Source organism: Centropristis striata, chromosome 6, assembly GCF_030273125.1.
Source record: "Centropristis striata isolate RG_2023a ecotype Rhode Island chromosome 6, C.striata_1.0, whole genome shotgun sequence".
Lineage (NCBI taxonomy): Eukaryota > Metazoa > Chordata > Actinopteri > Perciformes > Serranidae > Centropristis > Centropristis striata.
The window spans coordinates 38,327,535-38,344,852 of record NC_081522.1 but is presented as its reverse complement, the minus strand read 5'-3'; the positions used below and the strand labels follow the sequence as shown (position 1 = coordinate 38,344,852).

The following is a 17,318-nucleotide window of genomic DNA, read 5'->3' as shown; positions in this document are numbered from 1 at the left end:
TTTTTTTTATTGAAGCAGAGTTTTCCCGTCAGCTTCCTGCTCAGGAACAGTATTTTAGTGAGATTTATCCCCTCCAGCTGACAGCTTCTGGCCGTCTCTCAGACCACCCGAGATCCGTTGGACTTCCTAGATTTAAGAAGAGATTTTTAAAAGACTTTGGACTTTGCCAGCCTCGGCTCCTATAAACGCCTGTATGTTGTCTGCTGCAGTGTGTGTGTCCTCCTCCAGCTGCTCCGGGCCCAGCTAAATGCTCTCTTATGCCTGCTGCCAGCCAAATCTCCTCCACGCTGCCAACATCCATGAGACTCAACCGGCACTTTAGCACAGAGCGCTCTCTCTCTCTCGCTGGGCTCTCACCGCCTGCTGGCTGTCCTGCCCATTCATCCCTCCAGCCTCTGAGGGCTCCAGGCTCACTCCTCTGCCCCGCGTTGTTTCAGCTCCCTGAAGGAGAAACGGTCGTTTTTATTACTCCAGGGGACGCCAGGCTCCAACAACTGGCAGCATCAGAGAGAAAAATGCTGCCTGACAGATATTTAACCCATTTAAGGCGGGAAAAAGCATTACCGCATTTCTACCAATAAAACCGGTAGCTGTTGTGTTATTCTACCGTTAAGGCCGGGAAATCGGATACGTCGTTTTGTAGTATTTGTAGTTTTTTCCACCTATTTTCGGTCTCTCGGCCAATGAAATGCATCAGAATACATGTGGGAGTGTCGCAATGCAACATGGGACTTTTCCAGTACTGAAATCATGGTGGAGGACGACTATAGCGGAGGAGCTCAGCAGTAAGTGACGGAAGAGATCTTGATGAAAACAGCACCGATGATTTTATTGCTGATCTGGACTTTGAACCATCGGAACCAATCGACGGGGATTTATGGATGAGGAATATGTGTTTAGATGACATATTTTCACCGAAGAACAGACAGATTTGTGGCCATCTGGAGATAATAACAATAATAATACTAACTGATTGTGATGAAAAACTTCAGGTTTTAGGGGGTTCTTTCAAGATCGCCCAGAGGTTTTACAGGCATTTTTTCCCAGGCGTTTTAGGCCTAAATGGGTTAATAGGGCCGGGACTTTAACATGTTAATTAAGATTAATTAATTACACAAAAATGAACACGTTAAAAATATTGACGCATTTTTCATCGCACTTATTTTTGCACCGCGGAACGTTTCTCACTGGATGAGTTTCAGGAGGACCGATTATACTGGAGCACCAACTAGCGTTGATGAGTTGAGACAACAACAAACCACAGTGAACATGAAGGAAGAAGCTGATGAGACCTTTGGTTGGCCCCGTGGATGATGGGACATTTAGTTACTAAAAACCAACGGATGGAAGCGTCCATAAGAGCATGGTTGTGTTGCTATGCAACAAGGAATTCACATCCAGCCTCAAGTATCACCTCAATGCTAAACATATAGCAGCTAGCGGCTAGTGTGCTAGCTTGCGTGGATTGTGTTTTACTTAAAAAACCAAAGTATTCTAGTTTACAGAAGGTCTACCTACCTATAGGCTACCTGGATTTATGAAATGTACTATATTTATAAATATGCTATTGCTACTTAATGGCAAAAATTGCACTGGTCTGTTGGACTTGAACAACAATAAACAATATTTTTGTTGCTTAAGCTTATGTATTCAGTCATTATTCAATGGTATACTAAAAATCCATGTGAAAAAAATTACTTCTCACTGTTCTCAGGTCAAATATTGATATGCGATTTAAATGTGATTAATTTCGATTAATTAATTACAAAGCCTCTGATTAATTAGATTAATTTTTTTAATCGAGTACAACCAAAACAAATAAAATAGACTTTCAGGCTCTGTTAACAAAACATTACAATGAGATAATCATTATGTATTATATTATTTTATTATTAAAATAACATATTAACAGCTGGAATGGCTGCCTGTCAAGCATTTACAGCTTTATTTTAAACACAAAAAAGCACAAAAAGTCACACATGTAAACGACAATATATTGAGTCCAGAAAAAACTACCGTGTCCATTTTTATATATGGAACGATAAGTTGATATAGTAATTATGGTGACAGGCCGAGGTGTTAAACACATTTTAGAGACTAGATTAAGGGACTCCTCTTGTTCAGTGATATGAGTAGAGAATTTAAAAAATATATATTTTATCAGCTCCTTTTCAATTTTAAAATTACTTAAATATTTTTTCCTAAACATTTTACCTGCTTGTTTTTAGTCTTATTTTTTTATAGTTGAATGTCATTCTATAAAAGTCTCTTTTAAATGCTTTTAATGTTTTGTGTAAAGCACTTTGAATCTCCCTGTTGTTGAAAGCTGCTATACAAATAAACCTGCCTTCCTATTTCAGAGCCCTGTTGTCTGTTTTTAACATTATTGTTGATGCTGCCAAGTAAACTCCTCACTGTTTATTTTCTTTTGAGTGTAGAAACATAGAAATATGTCAGGAATGTGAGTGGGTTAGATGCATAACTCAAAGCTCCATCTTCATTTATTTATTTATTTATTTGTTTATTTTTAATTTATGATTACCATCTCCTCCATCTTGCCTCCTCTCTCTCCGTCTGCAGGCTGAAGCGAGCCGACCACCAGCTGCTGTGGGACCACCGGCTCCACTGTAGGAAGGACCACCCCAGCAGCCTCCCCAAGGTTCTGGCCAGTGCTCCCAGTTGGGACTGGGCCAGCATGGCTCACATCCACTCCCTGCTGCACCACTGGCCCCCGCTGCCCCCCGTCACCGCGCTGGAGCTGCTCGACTCCAAGTAGGAACTCAGATATTGTTTTCTTTGGTCTCCCTGATTACCCCCATTTTTCTTTATTTTTTTATTATTATTATTATTATGATTATTTTTGTTTTATTTTATTATTATTTATTAATGTCTGTATTTTATGCATTATTATTATTATTAGTGATATGTTGTCTGTTGCTGTCACTTCTGCTTTGCAAGAAAAAGTTTAATAAAAACATGTTTGAAAAAAAAAAAGTAGGAACTCAACACTTACACACATTTACTCTATGAGATGATATAAGTATGACATAAAATGTGAGAAGAATTTTGTTTGAAGATCATATTTACTCATTCCAAGCAAATTATAATGCTCATCAATTTCTGTATTATTATCATTAGACTGTTTCATTATATCTATTCAACAAGAACCTCAAATAGTTTCAGGGCTTTTTTTTTTGTTCGTGTCACATTTTTTTTTACCTTGGCCTCATTTTTGCTGCAATAAAATCATTAAGTCCTGCACCTTTATGGAATCAGCACAATCACACTGCCCTACAAAGTCTAACTGCAGTAACTACACAAAGGGTCAAACTGAGAAAAACTGAGTTTTTTAACGTGTTTTAACTGGCCAGCCAAATGGGTTATATGTAGATAAGTGACATGACACTTGATGTCATTTTTACGCTCAAAAATCACGACAATTTATTTGACCTTTCACCCCAAAAAAGTAGTTACTGCACTCTGGTTTTGCTGTAAAAGGTTCTGATAGTGATGATAAAAAGAGTGCAGTAACTACAATGTTGTCTAGATTTTAATTTCCCTATCAAATAAACTTATAATTTCTATTATTCTTGTCTTCACTATTCAACACAATGAAGAAATACAAGGCTGCATTGGATCACAGTATTATTTCTCTGAAATAAAGCAAAATTGGAATATAAAACTTTGTCACAAGATAAACCAGACATCAAGGAGTTAATTTTTAGTTATAACTCAATTTCCACCTAAAATGTAGTTAGGCTCTTTTTTGCAGTATAACAGTTATAATGACATCGATCATCAAGTTGAATATCTTTGACTCCTGTGATTAATATGTATACATGTTTTTTATTTTCTTCTTGGTGAAGCAAAAGTCAAGTTTGTATTGCATCTGTTTGACTCTGTGCATCTTTATTTGTTGTGTCTCATGTGTCAAATTGTGTCTGTGTGTGTGTGTGTGTGTGTGTGTGTGTGTGTGTGTGTGTGTGTGTGTGTGTGTGTGTGTGTGTGTGTGTGTGTGTGTGTGTGTGTGTGTGTGTGTGTGTGTGTGTGTGTGTGTGTGTGTGTGTGTGTGTGTGTGTGTGTGTGTGTGTGTGTGTGTGTGTGTGTGTGTGTGTGTGTGTGTGTGTGTGTGTGTTGTGTACTTGTGCAGGTTTGCAGATACAGAAGTGAGGACTGTGGCTGTGAGCTGGATAGAGAAGAGCAGTGATGATGAGCTGGCTGACTACCTGCCGCAGCTCGTTCAGGTGAAGCTAAAAATACTCAGATACACTTTACATGCTCTCACCCCCTCACTTATTATCCAGCTCGTCTCCCGTGTGTTTGACTCCCTCTTCCTTCTATCATTGTGAGTAACTCTTCTCTGTCTCTGGTGTCCTCGCAGGCGTTAAAGTACGAGTGTCACCTGAAGAACGCGCTGGTCATGTTCCTGCTGTCCAGAGCTCAGGGCAACATCAACATCGCCCACTACCTCTACTGGTGAGTCCACAGCAGCACCAACCGCTCAGAGAAAAGGCTGCAAAATAGGAACTGGAAACAAAAAAATACTCCAGTTTATCAAGCTTTAACCCATTTAGGCCTAAAACGGCTGGAAAAAATGCCTGTAAAACCTCTGGACGATCTTGAAAGAACCCCCTAAAATCTGAAGATTTTCTGGAAATTCAACAGATTTTTCAGCCTCTGTAGCAGATAGAAATTAAATTCAAAAAGTATTTGAGAGCTTATACCCGTGGCTTTCATGATTTTTCATTATTTGTCCAAACCTTCAATAAAGTTTTTAAAAAAATCAACAAACTCAGCAAATGTTACATTTGACTGAATAAAAATCCTATGCATAATACTAATACATACCCATTAGCAAGATGTAAACATGATATGACCATTGGAAGAAATAGACATAGAAAACAACAACAACAAATTGACCAAAAAAGAAACAAAATGACCAAAAAGACATAAAATGACAAAAAAAAGACACAAAATTACCAAAAAAGACGTAGAATAACCAATAAAAAGACACAATTGATAATGATGTTGGTTATTATCAAGAAAACCATGTTAAATGTCTAGATATCAGCTCTTAAATTAAACTATAATCAGCTATTTTTGTTGTTATCATTATATTTGTTCAAACAAATGTACCTTTAGTTGTACCAGGCATTAAAATGAGCAAGAAATTAGAGTGAAAAAGTGTTCTAATATTTTTTAATAGGCCAAAATACACTACAATACCCTGCTGTGTATAACCGTGTCTGTTCCGTCTGCAGGCTGCTGAAGGACGCGGTGCAGGACCCGGCCTGGGGGCGGCGCTATGAGCGGGTGCTGGGTGCCCTGCTGTGTCTGTGTGGGGTGAAGCTGAGGGCCGAGCTGGAGAAGCAGACTCACCTGGTCACCCTGCTGGGGGCCGTGGCCGAGAGGGTCCGACAGGCCGGGGGCTCCACACGACAGGTCAGTGTGTGTGTGTGTGTCTGTGTAATCCCTACCAACAGGTATAGAGACTGCATCGATTAAAGTTCTCATCGACGTCATTCGAAAAATGTAATGCTGTAATTACACAATTACATTTTTTCCCCCCATACAATAAAGACTAAACATTTCCTATGTAAAATCTAAAACTGTAATATTAATTAATAAATAAATGCAGGCTATTCAAAATGCACTTCATCTTAAAATGAAGCGTAGAAGAAGTTATCTTCTTCCATTTTTCCAGCCTGTGTTATGATGGCGGGATTGTCAGCTCCACGCTCATTTAAACTTGCTGCAATTTTTGTTCAACGCGGCTCAAAATATTATAACATTTTCCCCAACTTATGTGCTTTCTGCCTCTGATCCTGAGCCTGTCATCATCCTCTTCATCTGTGTGTGTGTGTGTTCAGGTGGCGCTGCAGGAGGGCCTTGAAAATGTGCAGAACTTCTTCCAGAGGAACAGCTGCCGGCTGCCCCTCAGCCCCAGCCTGGTGGCCAAGGAGCTCAACTTCAAGGTAACACACACACACACACACACACACACACACACACACACACACACACACAGAATAATAAGATGTTTCAATTATGCATGAAAAAATGCAGAAGGGTCTTTGCAATTTTCGGCTTCTTAATAACTATATTCATGCCAATAGAGAATTTACTGTTGTGATCTCACCACAGAGGAACTGATCAGCTATATAATAATAATAATAGATAATAGAGATGTAGCAGTTGTGACTTTATAACCGTCACATTAAATAAAAAATAGACAGAGCAGCAGAATAAGAAATAGTCACAGGAAACATGAAAACAGCCACATACAGTCAGTAGAACCTCTGTGGGTGAAACCTCAGAGGAAATGAGCTCACCAAGCTGCAGCGTCACCAAAATATAAAACACATGCATGCATTTAATATATATATCATACATTCAGCAAAGATAATGAGCTTCATTTGGTGCATTATTCTTTATGTCTGCAAAAGTAAGAGGAGGATCACTGTGTTCCTCTAAAGGAAACGTGGAGATGACGTTTCTTCTACTCAGATCAACCTGCTGTCATTTCTTTCAGCTCAGGATTTATAGAGAGAGGCTTTATAGTTTAACTGTAGACAGTGATTAGGCTTTAATGTGTCTCTAATGAGGTTATGATCCAGATGTAATTAGTCTCTGGGTGGTGAAGGATAATGAAGACATGCAGTGTGTGGGAAGGTGAGACGAATCAACAAGTGACAATAAACAACAAACAGAGAAAACAATATGATGTAAGCAGCAACAAGAAAACAACAAGAGAGCACAATGTTCAGAGTTCTGGAGGTAGAAATCATACTGTGTGTGTGTGTGTGTGTGTGTGTGTGTGTGTGTGTGTGTGTGTGTGTGTGTCTGTGTGTGTGTGTCTGTGTGTGTGTGTCTGTGTGTGTGTCTGTGTGTGTGTGTCTGTGTCTGTGTCTGTGTGTGTGTGTGTGTGTGTGTGTGTCTGTGTGTGTGTGTGTGTGTGTGTGTGTGTGTAGGCCTGCTCCTTCTTCAACTCCAACGCTGTTCCCCTGAAGCTGGCCCTGGTCAACGCCGACCCGCTGGGAGAGGAGATCAATGTGATGTTCAAGGTACTGTACACACACACACACACACAGACACACACACAGGCATCAGAAAAGCCTGACAGTGGACACAGAATGGAAAGTGTTTAAAATAAATCCCATTAACAGCCATCTTTATATGTTTCTCTACGTGAGGTAGGTTCTTGTATCTTTCCTTTCTGTTTGAGCCCCTTGTGGGAGTTGTTGTCATCAATAACATCAAACTTGTTTCCAATTGTTGTTTACATGCTTCTCCCTGAACACTGCGCCCCCTGGTGGCTGAAGTGATGATGAATAATATCAAAAGTGGATTCTTGGTGTAGTAATAATGGTTTTTGTGTGTGTGTGTGTGTGTGTGTGTGTGTGTGTGTGTGTGTCTCTGTGTGTGTGTGTGTGTGTGTGTGTGTGTGTGTGTCTCTGTGTGTGTGTGTGTGTGTGTGTGTGTGTGTGTGTGTGTGTGTGTGTGTGTGTGTGTCTGTGTCTGTGTGTGTGTGTGTGTGTCTGTGTGTGTCTCTGTGTGTGTGTGTGTGTGTGTGTGTGTGTGTGTGTGTGTGTGTGTGTGTGTGTCAGGTGGGAGAGGACCTGAGACAGGACATGTTGGCTCTCCAGATGATTCGTATCATGGATCGTATCTGGCTGCAAGAGGGGCTGGACCTCCGCATCGTCAACTTCAAGTGCATCTCCACCGGCAAGGACAAAGGTAACACACACACACACACACACGCACACACACACACACACACGCACACACACACACACACACGCACACACACACACACACACACAGAGGCCGTGTTTGCACTTGTATTTATAAATGTGTGACAAAACTCAGATGATATTTAAGACTTTTTGATTTACAGTTAGCCACATAAATGCTCAGGAACATTGAGGTGAGGTAGTGTTGTACACACACACACACACACACACACACACACACACACACACACACACACACTCACACACACACACATTCAGTAGTTTTGTTTTTCCATCAGTGTGACTGTGGCAGGAAAAAAGCTGTAGAAAAAAACAGTTTTCTGTGTAACGACACTGTCTGCTCTGCTGTGTCTCAGGTTGTACGTACTTTAATAATAATAATAATAATACATTACATTTTTATAGCGCTTTTAAAGGTACTCAAAGTCGCTTTACATGACAGGAAATTAGACGTACACAAACACAAAATACAGAAGAAAACAACTAAACAGAGATGAGAGATTATGAGTTCAGGTATTGTAAGCTATTTTGAAAAGGTGGGTTTAGAGTTGGTTGACTTTAAACGTCTAACAGCTGATTGTGAGTCTATATATTTACTTAACTAATGCTCCCTATACACCAGAAGACTTTGAAAAGATTTGGAAAGACTCCTGCAAGACTATCAGCTCACACCTGCTCACATCTAAAGACAAGTGTTTAGAGTTTTTAGTCCCAGCCTAGTCTCAGAGAGACTAGAAAGATTGAGATGAGAGATGAGATTCTACAAAGACTGTGAATCTTGCAGGGTCACTATTTACAAGACTACAACTAGATTTCCTTTAGCATTTTTTACCTACCATGCAATTTTTGTGTGCACAGTGGTTTGTGTTGAAAAAAAAAAAAAAAAAGAAGAAGAGAAGACGCCACAAAATGCCCCTCACAAAGCTGAAAAAGTATTTCTGTTTTTCTGAAAAGTTGACTATTTTACAGTAAAAATAGATATAAGGAAGAATAAAGGAAAGGAAACTGTAGAAAATAATTCATGATATACATTTATGTCTCATTTAATTATAATTTGTTTAATTGAATAATTATACTTATCAGCTCTATCAACTTTCATTTAGTTAATCACACATTCATCATCAATTATTTATTACTTATTTATGTATAGGCCTACATTTATTTATACATTTTAACTGGGTCTGCTTACTGTTCTCTTTACTAAGAAACAGCGCCCCCAAAATCCCGCTTGTGGCCGTAAATATATTACATCTCTATATTTGTATTTAGGACTGAGCTTACTAACATTATTGTGATGATACTGTGATGATAAGTGGTTTTACTGCCGGTCTGGAACAGCTCATTTATTGGTTGATTGTGTTACGTCACTGCGACTTGCGATAATATCAAACACGTTTGATATGATCGCAAACCCAAGTCCAGGAAAAGACTGATGAGAAACAGCGCCGATTACTATCTTACACTTAACGATCGGGATGACGGGAGCGCTGTGACTCCAGTAAGACTCCTAGATTTACTAAAGACTTTCAGTTTTTAGTCTGGGACTGGGGACATCGTTTGGTGTAAGCCCAGCATTAAGAGTTGTTCTGTGTGTGTGTGTGTGTGTGTGTGTGTGTGTGTGTGTGTGTGTGTGTGTGTGTGTGTGTGTGTGTGTGTGTGTGTGTGTGTGTGTGTGTGTGTGTGTGTGTGTGTGTGTGTGTGTGTGTGTGTGTGTGTGTGTGTGTGTGTGTGTGTGTGTGTGTGTGTGTGTGTGTGTGTGTGTGTGTGTGTGTGTGTGTGTGTGTGTGTGTGTGTGTGTGTGTGTGTGTGTGTGTGTGTGTGTGTGTGTGTGTGTGTGTGTGTGTGTGTGTGTGTGTGTGTGTGTGTGTGTGTGTGTGTGTAGGCATGGTGGAGCTGGTGCCGTCCTCCGACACCCTGAGGAAGATCCAGGTGGAGTACGGCGTCACCGGGTCCTTTAAGGACAAACCGCTGGCAGAGTGGCTCCGCAAGTACAACCCTGCTGAGGACGAGTACGAGAAGGTCAGAACGACATGGAATATGTGCACTGATTGATTGATTGATTGATTGATTGAGAATTTAGTTGAACACAAAATAAAAGATGAATATTTAAAAACAAACGAACAACAATAAAGACAAGACAACAACACAAAATGAAACAACAACAAGACTCAACACTTATTTGTGTTCAAAAGGAGCCAAAGCTTATTAAATCCCTTCTCCCTGTGTTAGTTTACTGTATTCAGTTATATAACAACAATAATATTTATATATATGTATGTATAACACATAGTAATGTAGTTTATAAACATGTTATTACCATTATTAACACACATAACTTGTTATTAACTTACAAACACATAAGTACACTTACTCCCATGAAGTCATAATGAGACAACAATGAACAAACAAACAAACAACAACACACAAAAAAGAAAAATAGTAATAATACATTTAAAAAATAAAATGTCAACAATAACCACCGACTGTCATTTCACACAGCCGTTTTCATCCCTATATGCAAAGAAGAGTCTAAAAACCAGATAAAACAGTAAATCTGAGGGAAATGATCTTGCTGCATGGACAGATAATTTACCTTTACAAGATTTATTAAATTAAGATTATTAAATCTAGAAATAAGCATGTTGAACACTTAAAATAAGAAAATAACTCTTAAAACAAGATAAATGATCTAACACTTCTAAATCTAAAGTTTTTTTTTATCTTAGTAAGAAACAAATAATCATCAGGTCACTCTGCTCGGGCCAGTTCATCACTGCTGGCAGCTTTAATTTATCTGGTTTTAAGAGTTAATTTCTTATTTTAAGGACAATTTTTTTCATTTTTTCTGAATTTTTTTTTCTGTTTTTCAGAGTATTTTTTCTGTTTTTCAGAGTATTTCTTTCCCGTTTTTCTGACAATTTTTTTCTGTTTTTCAGAGTATTTTTTCTGTTTTTCGTAGTATTTCTTTCCTGTTTTTCTGTCTAATTTTTTCCTTTTTTTCTAACATTTTTTTTCTGTTTTTCTGACATTTTTTTCTGTTTTTCAGATTTTTTTTTCTGTTTTTCATAGTCATTTTTTTCCTGTTTTTCTGACTATTTTTTTCTGTTTTTTATTAAATTTAGTAATAAGCACGTTGAACACCTAAATTATCTAACAAATCTAAATCTAAAGTTTTTTTTATCTTGGTAAGAAACAAATAATCATCAGGTCACTCTGCTCGGGCCAGTTCATCACTGCTGGCAGCTTTAATTTATCTTGTTTTAAGAGTTAATTTCTTATTTTAAGTGTTCAACATGCTTATTTCTATCTTTAATAATCTTAATTTAAGAAATCTTGTCAATGTAAATTATCTGTCCATGCAGCAAGATCATTTCCCTCAGATTTAGTGCTTTTATCTGGTTTTTAGACTAAACACCTTTTTTGCAGTGTGTATGTATTTGGAGGAAAACCACTTAGTGTTTGACACCAACTATTTATATATTCTAAATCTCAGTTATAGTTACTTTTATGTTTTATAAACTGGTGGAGAAAATACTAAGCCCATAATTCTCCTGTGACACAGTGAGTTTGCTCTGTAGGAGTTAAAACCTTGTTGTTGCAGTCTTGAAGTTTATAGCAGCTGAAGAACTTTGACTCCTATAAATGTGAAACCTAACGCCAAACTCACGACCTCCGACCCTGAAAATCTCCTGCAGATTGTCCGACCCTGAACTTCTGCAGGACCTGAGAATAAACTTGTCATCAGATTCATGTAGATGTATATTTTTTCGGGGTTTGGAGACATTCTGGAGAGTCCAGATGCGTTCAGAGGTTTTTATGATCCTAAACTAGATTATTATTATTATTCCTCTACATGATGGCAGAACTCAGCCAAACAACACCTAGAGCATGGGTCTCAAACTTGTGGCCCGCGGGCCAATTGCGGCCCTCGTGATGATATTTTGTGGCCCCCACCTTGATATGAAAGTTTAATGTGAGTTTTATATGAATGGCACTTTACCGTGTTGTGTGTGGAAGGTCCCTTTATTTACTTTTTTTGGTAATTTTGTGTCTTTTTTTGGTAATTTTGCGTCTTTTTTTAATACGTGTGTGTCTTTTTAAATTAATTTTGTCTTTTTTAAGTAATTTTGAGTCTTTTTTGGTCATTTTGTGTCTTTTTTGGTCATTTTGTGTCTTTTTTTAAAGTAATTTAGTGTTTTTTTCTGTCACTTTGTGTCTTTTTTGGTCATTTTGTGTCTTTTTTAAATAATTTTATGTCTTTTTTGTCATTTTGTGTCTTTTTTGTCATTTTGTGTATTTTTTAAAGTAACTTAGTGTTTTTTCTGTCATTTTTTCCTTTTTTTAATAATTGTGTGTCTTTTTAATAATATTGTGTCTTTTTTAAGTAATTTAGTGTTTTTTCACTCAGTTTGTGTCTTTTTTTAATAATTGTGTGTCTTTTTTAAATAATTTTGTGTCTTTTTTGGTAATTCTGTGTATTTTTTGGTAATTTTGTGTCTTTTTTTTGTCATTTTGTGTCTTTTTTAAGTAATTTAGTTTTTTTTTCAGTCATTTGGTGTCTTTTTTTGTAATTTTGTGTCTTTATTTAATAATTTTGTGTGTTTTTTGGTAATTCTTTTTCTTTTTTTGTCAATTTGTGTCTTTTTCTGGTCGTTTTGATACTGCCTCCAGCAGTCCCCAGGCAATTTGACCTAAAGTGTTTAACTATCTTCCTCTTTCTGTGAGTGACACGTTCTCTCTGGTTCCTCTTCCAGGCGTCGGAGAACTTCATCTACTCGTGTGCCGGCTGCTGCGTGGCCACGTACGTTCTGGGCATCTGTGACCGCCACAACGACAACATCATGCTGCGCTCCACCGGTCACATGTTCCACATCGACTTCGGCAAGTTCCTGGGCCACGCCCAGATGTTTGGCAGCTTCAAAAGGTGAAACGAGTCATTGTGTGTCTAAACGTTCTTATCAGGTGAAACGTGAGCTGGTGTGTCAGGGGTTAAAGGTGTTTACTGTTTTATTAACAGGAAGTTATCAGATTACAGGTGAAAGGTGGTTTGAAACATTTGATTATTGGTTTCCTTTTCCATTACAGGGATTAAAACATGGACACTAAAGCTTTGTGTCCTTGGTACAGAAGAAATATCCAGTTAAACCTCTGAAGTCCAGGAGATTTTTGGTTCAAATTTGTCAACTTCCTAGCCATTCATTTCTGTTTCTGTTTAGCATCTTTCAGTCTGTCTTTTGTTATTTTGTGTCTTTTTTTGGTCATTTTGTGTCTTTTTTAGTTATTTTGTGTATTCTTTTGGTCATTTTGTGTCTTTTTTTAAAAGTTATTTTGTGTCTTTTGGTCATTTTGTGTCTTTTTTTGGCCATTTTGTGTCTTTTGTTGTATCTTTTTAAAGTTATTTTGTGTCTTTTTTTGGTCATTTTGTGTCTTTTGTTGTATCTTTTTAAAGTTATTTTGTGTCTTTTTTAGTTATTTTGTGTATTTTTTTGATCATTTTGTGTCTTTTTTTTAAGTTATTTTGTGTCTTTTGGTCACTTTGTTTCTTTTTTTTGGTCATTTTGTGTCTTTTTTTAGTCATTTTGTGTCTTTTTGTCTTTTTTTGTCATTTTGTGTCTTTTTTTTTTTGTCATTTTGTGGCTTTTGTCCCTCATTAGAAAAACCCTCATTAGAAGTTTAGGACATTGAGTTCAGCCGTTAAAGAGGCTTGTATCATTTTGATGTCATGAATAAATTCAGTGGTTTTCTGGTTCAGTGAACTTTAGGTGCTGATCCACTGATTCTCTGCTCAGGAAGATGAATGTGTGTGTTCAGACATGACCTGGTTCACAGCTCACACACTCTCTGCTTCCAGCTGCTGGGCTGCTCTACAACCACTCAGATAGTTTTACCTCCCAGCATCTCCCCTCAAATATTTACAGGCTTTGTTGTAACTTTATTTCAGGCTGCTGCTGCTGTCGCTTTACTGTTTTAGTGTCTCAGACCTTCAACATGCTGCTGAACTAAGAACTCAGACCAGGGGCCGGATTCACTGAAGTGTTCTTAAGATAAAACTTAAGAAAATTATTAAGAAAGAAAAAGAAGATGTTCCTAGGAATGTTCTTAAATTCTATTCACCATTTTTTTTCTTAAGAATTGTCGTATGTCTTAGGAACGTCTTAGTTTTCTCACTTAGGAACTTCTTAGATTTTTAATTTAAGATTACTAGATCATTAATTTAGTAGTATCAAATACAACAACTGCCTCTGTGATTTACTAAGAGAACATTGTAGTGTAATCTAGGAATAGACCGACGTGTCACACAGACTGAAAGGACATTTACATTATATGTCAACTGCCAAAATAAGCTTTATGTGATACATTCACAAAAAAACTACTCTGACCAACTTCAATGAACAATATTTGTTAACACATTGTCTATGGCTAAAATAAATATTAGAGAAATCAAATAAATGTCATACAAATTAGTTCAAGTAAATACAAATCAAGACTTTCCTTTTCTCTGTAGCTGTTTTCAGACTGCTGAGGGATTCTCTTAAAGTTGTGAAGAAATTTGAGAAGAAATCTAAGGACTTTGTTTTCAAGAACCTCATTTGTTCTCAAGTTCTTTCTTAGGAAAAAAATAAGAAGAAAGTTAAGAAAACAACTAAAGAAAAGATAAGAATTTATTCAGGAATACCAAATATTTTAAAATTTTGTCTTAAGAGCAAAGTTAAGAAAAAGGTGCTTAAGAAACATTTTTTTTTCTTAAGAATGTTTTGTGAATCCGGCCCCTGGTTCTGGTTCTGGTTCTGGTTCTCCTGAGAGTCAGAGTTTAACCCGTCTGTGTCCTCCTGCAGGGACCGCGCCCCCTTCGTCCTGACCTCTGACATGGCGTACGTCATCAACGGCGGCGAGCGTCCCACCAGCCGCTTCCAGCTCTTTGTGGACCTCTGCTGCCAGGCCTACAACCTGATCCGCAAACACTCGGGACTCTTCCTCAACCTGCTGTCACTGGTGGGACACACACACACACACACACACACACACACACATCCTTGTACTTCTATCTTTGTGAGGGCCCCCATTAGAATAGTGAGTTCCCTAACCCTAACCTTCACCATCACAACTAAATGTCCAACCCGAACACTGACATAAAACTTTAACCCTTAAAACTAAGTCTGAACTCTCAAACAGCCTTTAAAGAAGTGAGGACCGGCTGAAATGTCCTCACTCTGTTGGTTAAAAATGTGTTCAGGTCCTCACTTTGTAGGAAGTACAAGAACACACACACACACACACACACACACACACACGTATGCATGCATAGAGCATAAACATTATTTAAAAACACACACACACACACACACACACACACACACACACACACAGACGCACACACATGGATACACACACAAACGCACACAAACACACATAGAGACACACGCACACACACACACACACACACACACACAGACACACACACATGCACACACACACATTCAAACACACAGAAACACACACACACACATGCACACACTCATGTATGCATGCATAGAGCATAAACATTTGTTCACACACACACAAACAGACACACATACACACACATATGCACAAACACGCACAAACACACACAAACACACCCGCATATATATGCATGCATAGAGCATAAACGTTATTTACAAACACATACATACACACACACAAACGAACGCACACACTCATGTATGCACGCATAGAGCATAAACATGATTTATACACACAGACACACACACACACACACACACACACAGGTGTTTGCATTTAGTTTAAATTGTTGCACTAATCTGCAGATTATTCAGATCTTCATCACAGTTTCCCAAATGTAAAAGGTCAAAGGTCAAACCTTCTTCTTGTTTTGTCCAACCAACTATAAACCCCAAATATATTCAGTTTATAATCATATATAACAGAGAAAAGCTGCAGATGCAGAAACTGGAATCAGGGGGAATTTGTTATTTTATAATGAAACAAGTACAATTAATCAATAAACCAAATAATGGAAGATCCATTTTTAATTGATAACTCAGTGAATGGTTGCAGCTCTGGTTGTGGTTGTTCCAGATTCTTGTTCTTGCAGCTGACTTGTTTTCAGCATTTCTGTCCTCATTGTTTAGCAGAAAAAAACTCATTTATTTTGCACCTGCAAGAGCCAAAATAAGGAAAAATCTGCTCCTTCATTATAAATCAGAGCTTCACTCTTGTCCTGGAAATGTCGCTGTAGTTTACAGCCTCCTGCTGTTTCTGCTGTAAACTATATTCCTAAAGGGCTGAGGCCGTTTTTTAAATACTGAGACAGTTCAGAGGGCTCAACATGAGGTATAACAATTAAAACAACATTCAAAAGTCATTATATTATGACAGTATTTTGTTGTTATGTGGTGCTGTTAATTAGATGTTTTTTATAAATATTATTTCATTTGGGTGTACATGGTTTCAGATATGAAGTCCTTATTCTATTCCTTATTTAGTGTATTATATATAGATTTTATGAATTGAATAAATCTGCCCATTAACTGGAGAAACAAATAACCATATATTTATATATATATATATATATATATATATAGGGTTATTTGAAGAAACGAGGCCACAGTGAGTAAAATGTGACAGGAGCAAAAAAATGTACATAAATTAGGGCTGGATGATATATAGATATATTTTTAAATGTGATATGGAATTAGACCATATCACATATATCGATATAGTTCCATTTTTTTCTGTCTTTATATATAAATGCTGCCCTTACTAGGGTTTGTCCAATTTGGTTCTTTTGTAATGTTCATTATTCTTTTCTCATATAAATATATTTATTTCAGAAAAAAGATTGGCCTATTATATTTCATAGGCTATTTTTATTTAAGATATTTTTTTATTTAAATGTGCACTTTATGGAGCTTTGATTTAAAAAAAAAAAAAAAAAAAAAAGGTTCTCCTGTTGTTATACAGTATTTATGTTCACTTAAATAAATGGTTTAAATAAAACTACTTGTGACATGTCATATTTGGCTTTGACTGAACATTTGCTCTCACTTTGAGATAAAGATATCAGGATATATATCATATATCGTGTGTGTATATATATATATATATATATATATATATATATATATATATATATATATATATATATATATATATATATATATATATATATATATATTTGAACATGTGTTTATCTCTTCTTTCATGGTGTGGTCGTGTCCAGATGACGTCGTCGGGCCTCCCGGAGCTGACCGGCTCTCAGGATCTGAAGTACGTGTTTGATGCTCTGCAGCCGCACAACACGGACGCCGAGGCAACAATCTTCTTCACCAGGTAAATACAGTAACTTCTTTTTTTTCTTTTCTTTTTTTACATTTTGCCTTTATTTAGAATCACATTTCAATAGCACATGACAGCAGTCATCACCGTTATGATAATTGGCGTTGTGATCCATATTTTCAGATTTTTATCTAGTTATAAACAAATGAACAGAACTTGGGGGTGTTTTCATGTACAGCAAGTAGTAAAACAGATAAAAATGAAAGTTACATAATATTAAACAAA

The 17,318-nt window shown here is 37.2% G+C and overlaps 1 protein-coding gene across 2 annotated transcripts in view; it reads left to right on the top strand.

Annotated features, from left to right (window-relative positions):
* pik3c2a (phosphatidylinositol-4-phosphate 3-kinase, catalytic subunit type 2 alpha) overlaps positions 1-17,318 on the top strand; it is a 105,626-nt gene that overhangs the window by 79,731 nt on the left and 8,577 nt on the right. For both annotated transcript variants that reach the window (XM_059335330.1, XM_059335329.1), the window contains exons 16-26: positions 2,581-2,772; positions 4,151-4,244; positions 4,382-4,476; positions 5,262-5,442; positions 5,871-5,975; positions 6,972-7,064; positions 7,608-7,737; positions 9,637-9,773; positions 12,509-12,678; positions 14,591-14,747; positions 16,978-17,087. In XM_059335330.1, the coding sequence (XP_059191313.1) occupies positions 2,581-2,772; positions 4,151-4,244; positions 4,382-4,476; positions 5,262-5,442; positions 5,871-5,975; positions 6,972-7,064; positions 7,608-7,737; positions 9,637-9,773; positions 12,509-12,678; positions 14,591-14,747; positions 16,978-17,087 (1,464 nt within the window). The remainder of the gene's footprint in view (positions 1-2,580; positions 2,773-4,150; positions 4,245-4,381; positions 4,477-5,261; positions 5,443-5,870; positions 5,976-6,971; positions 7,065-7,607; positions 7,738-9,636; positions 9,774-12,508; positions 12,679-14,590; positions 14,748-16,977; positions 17,088-17,318) is intronic.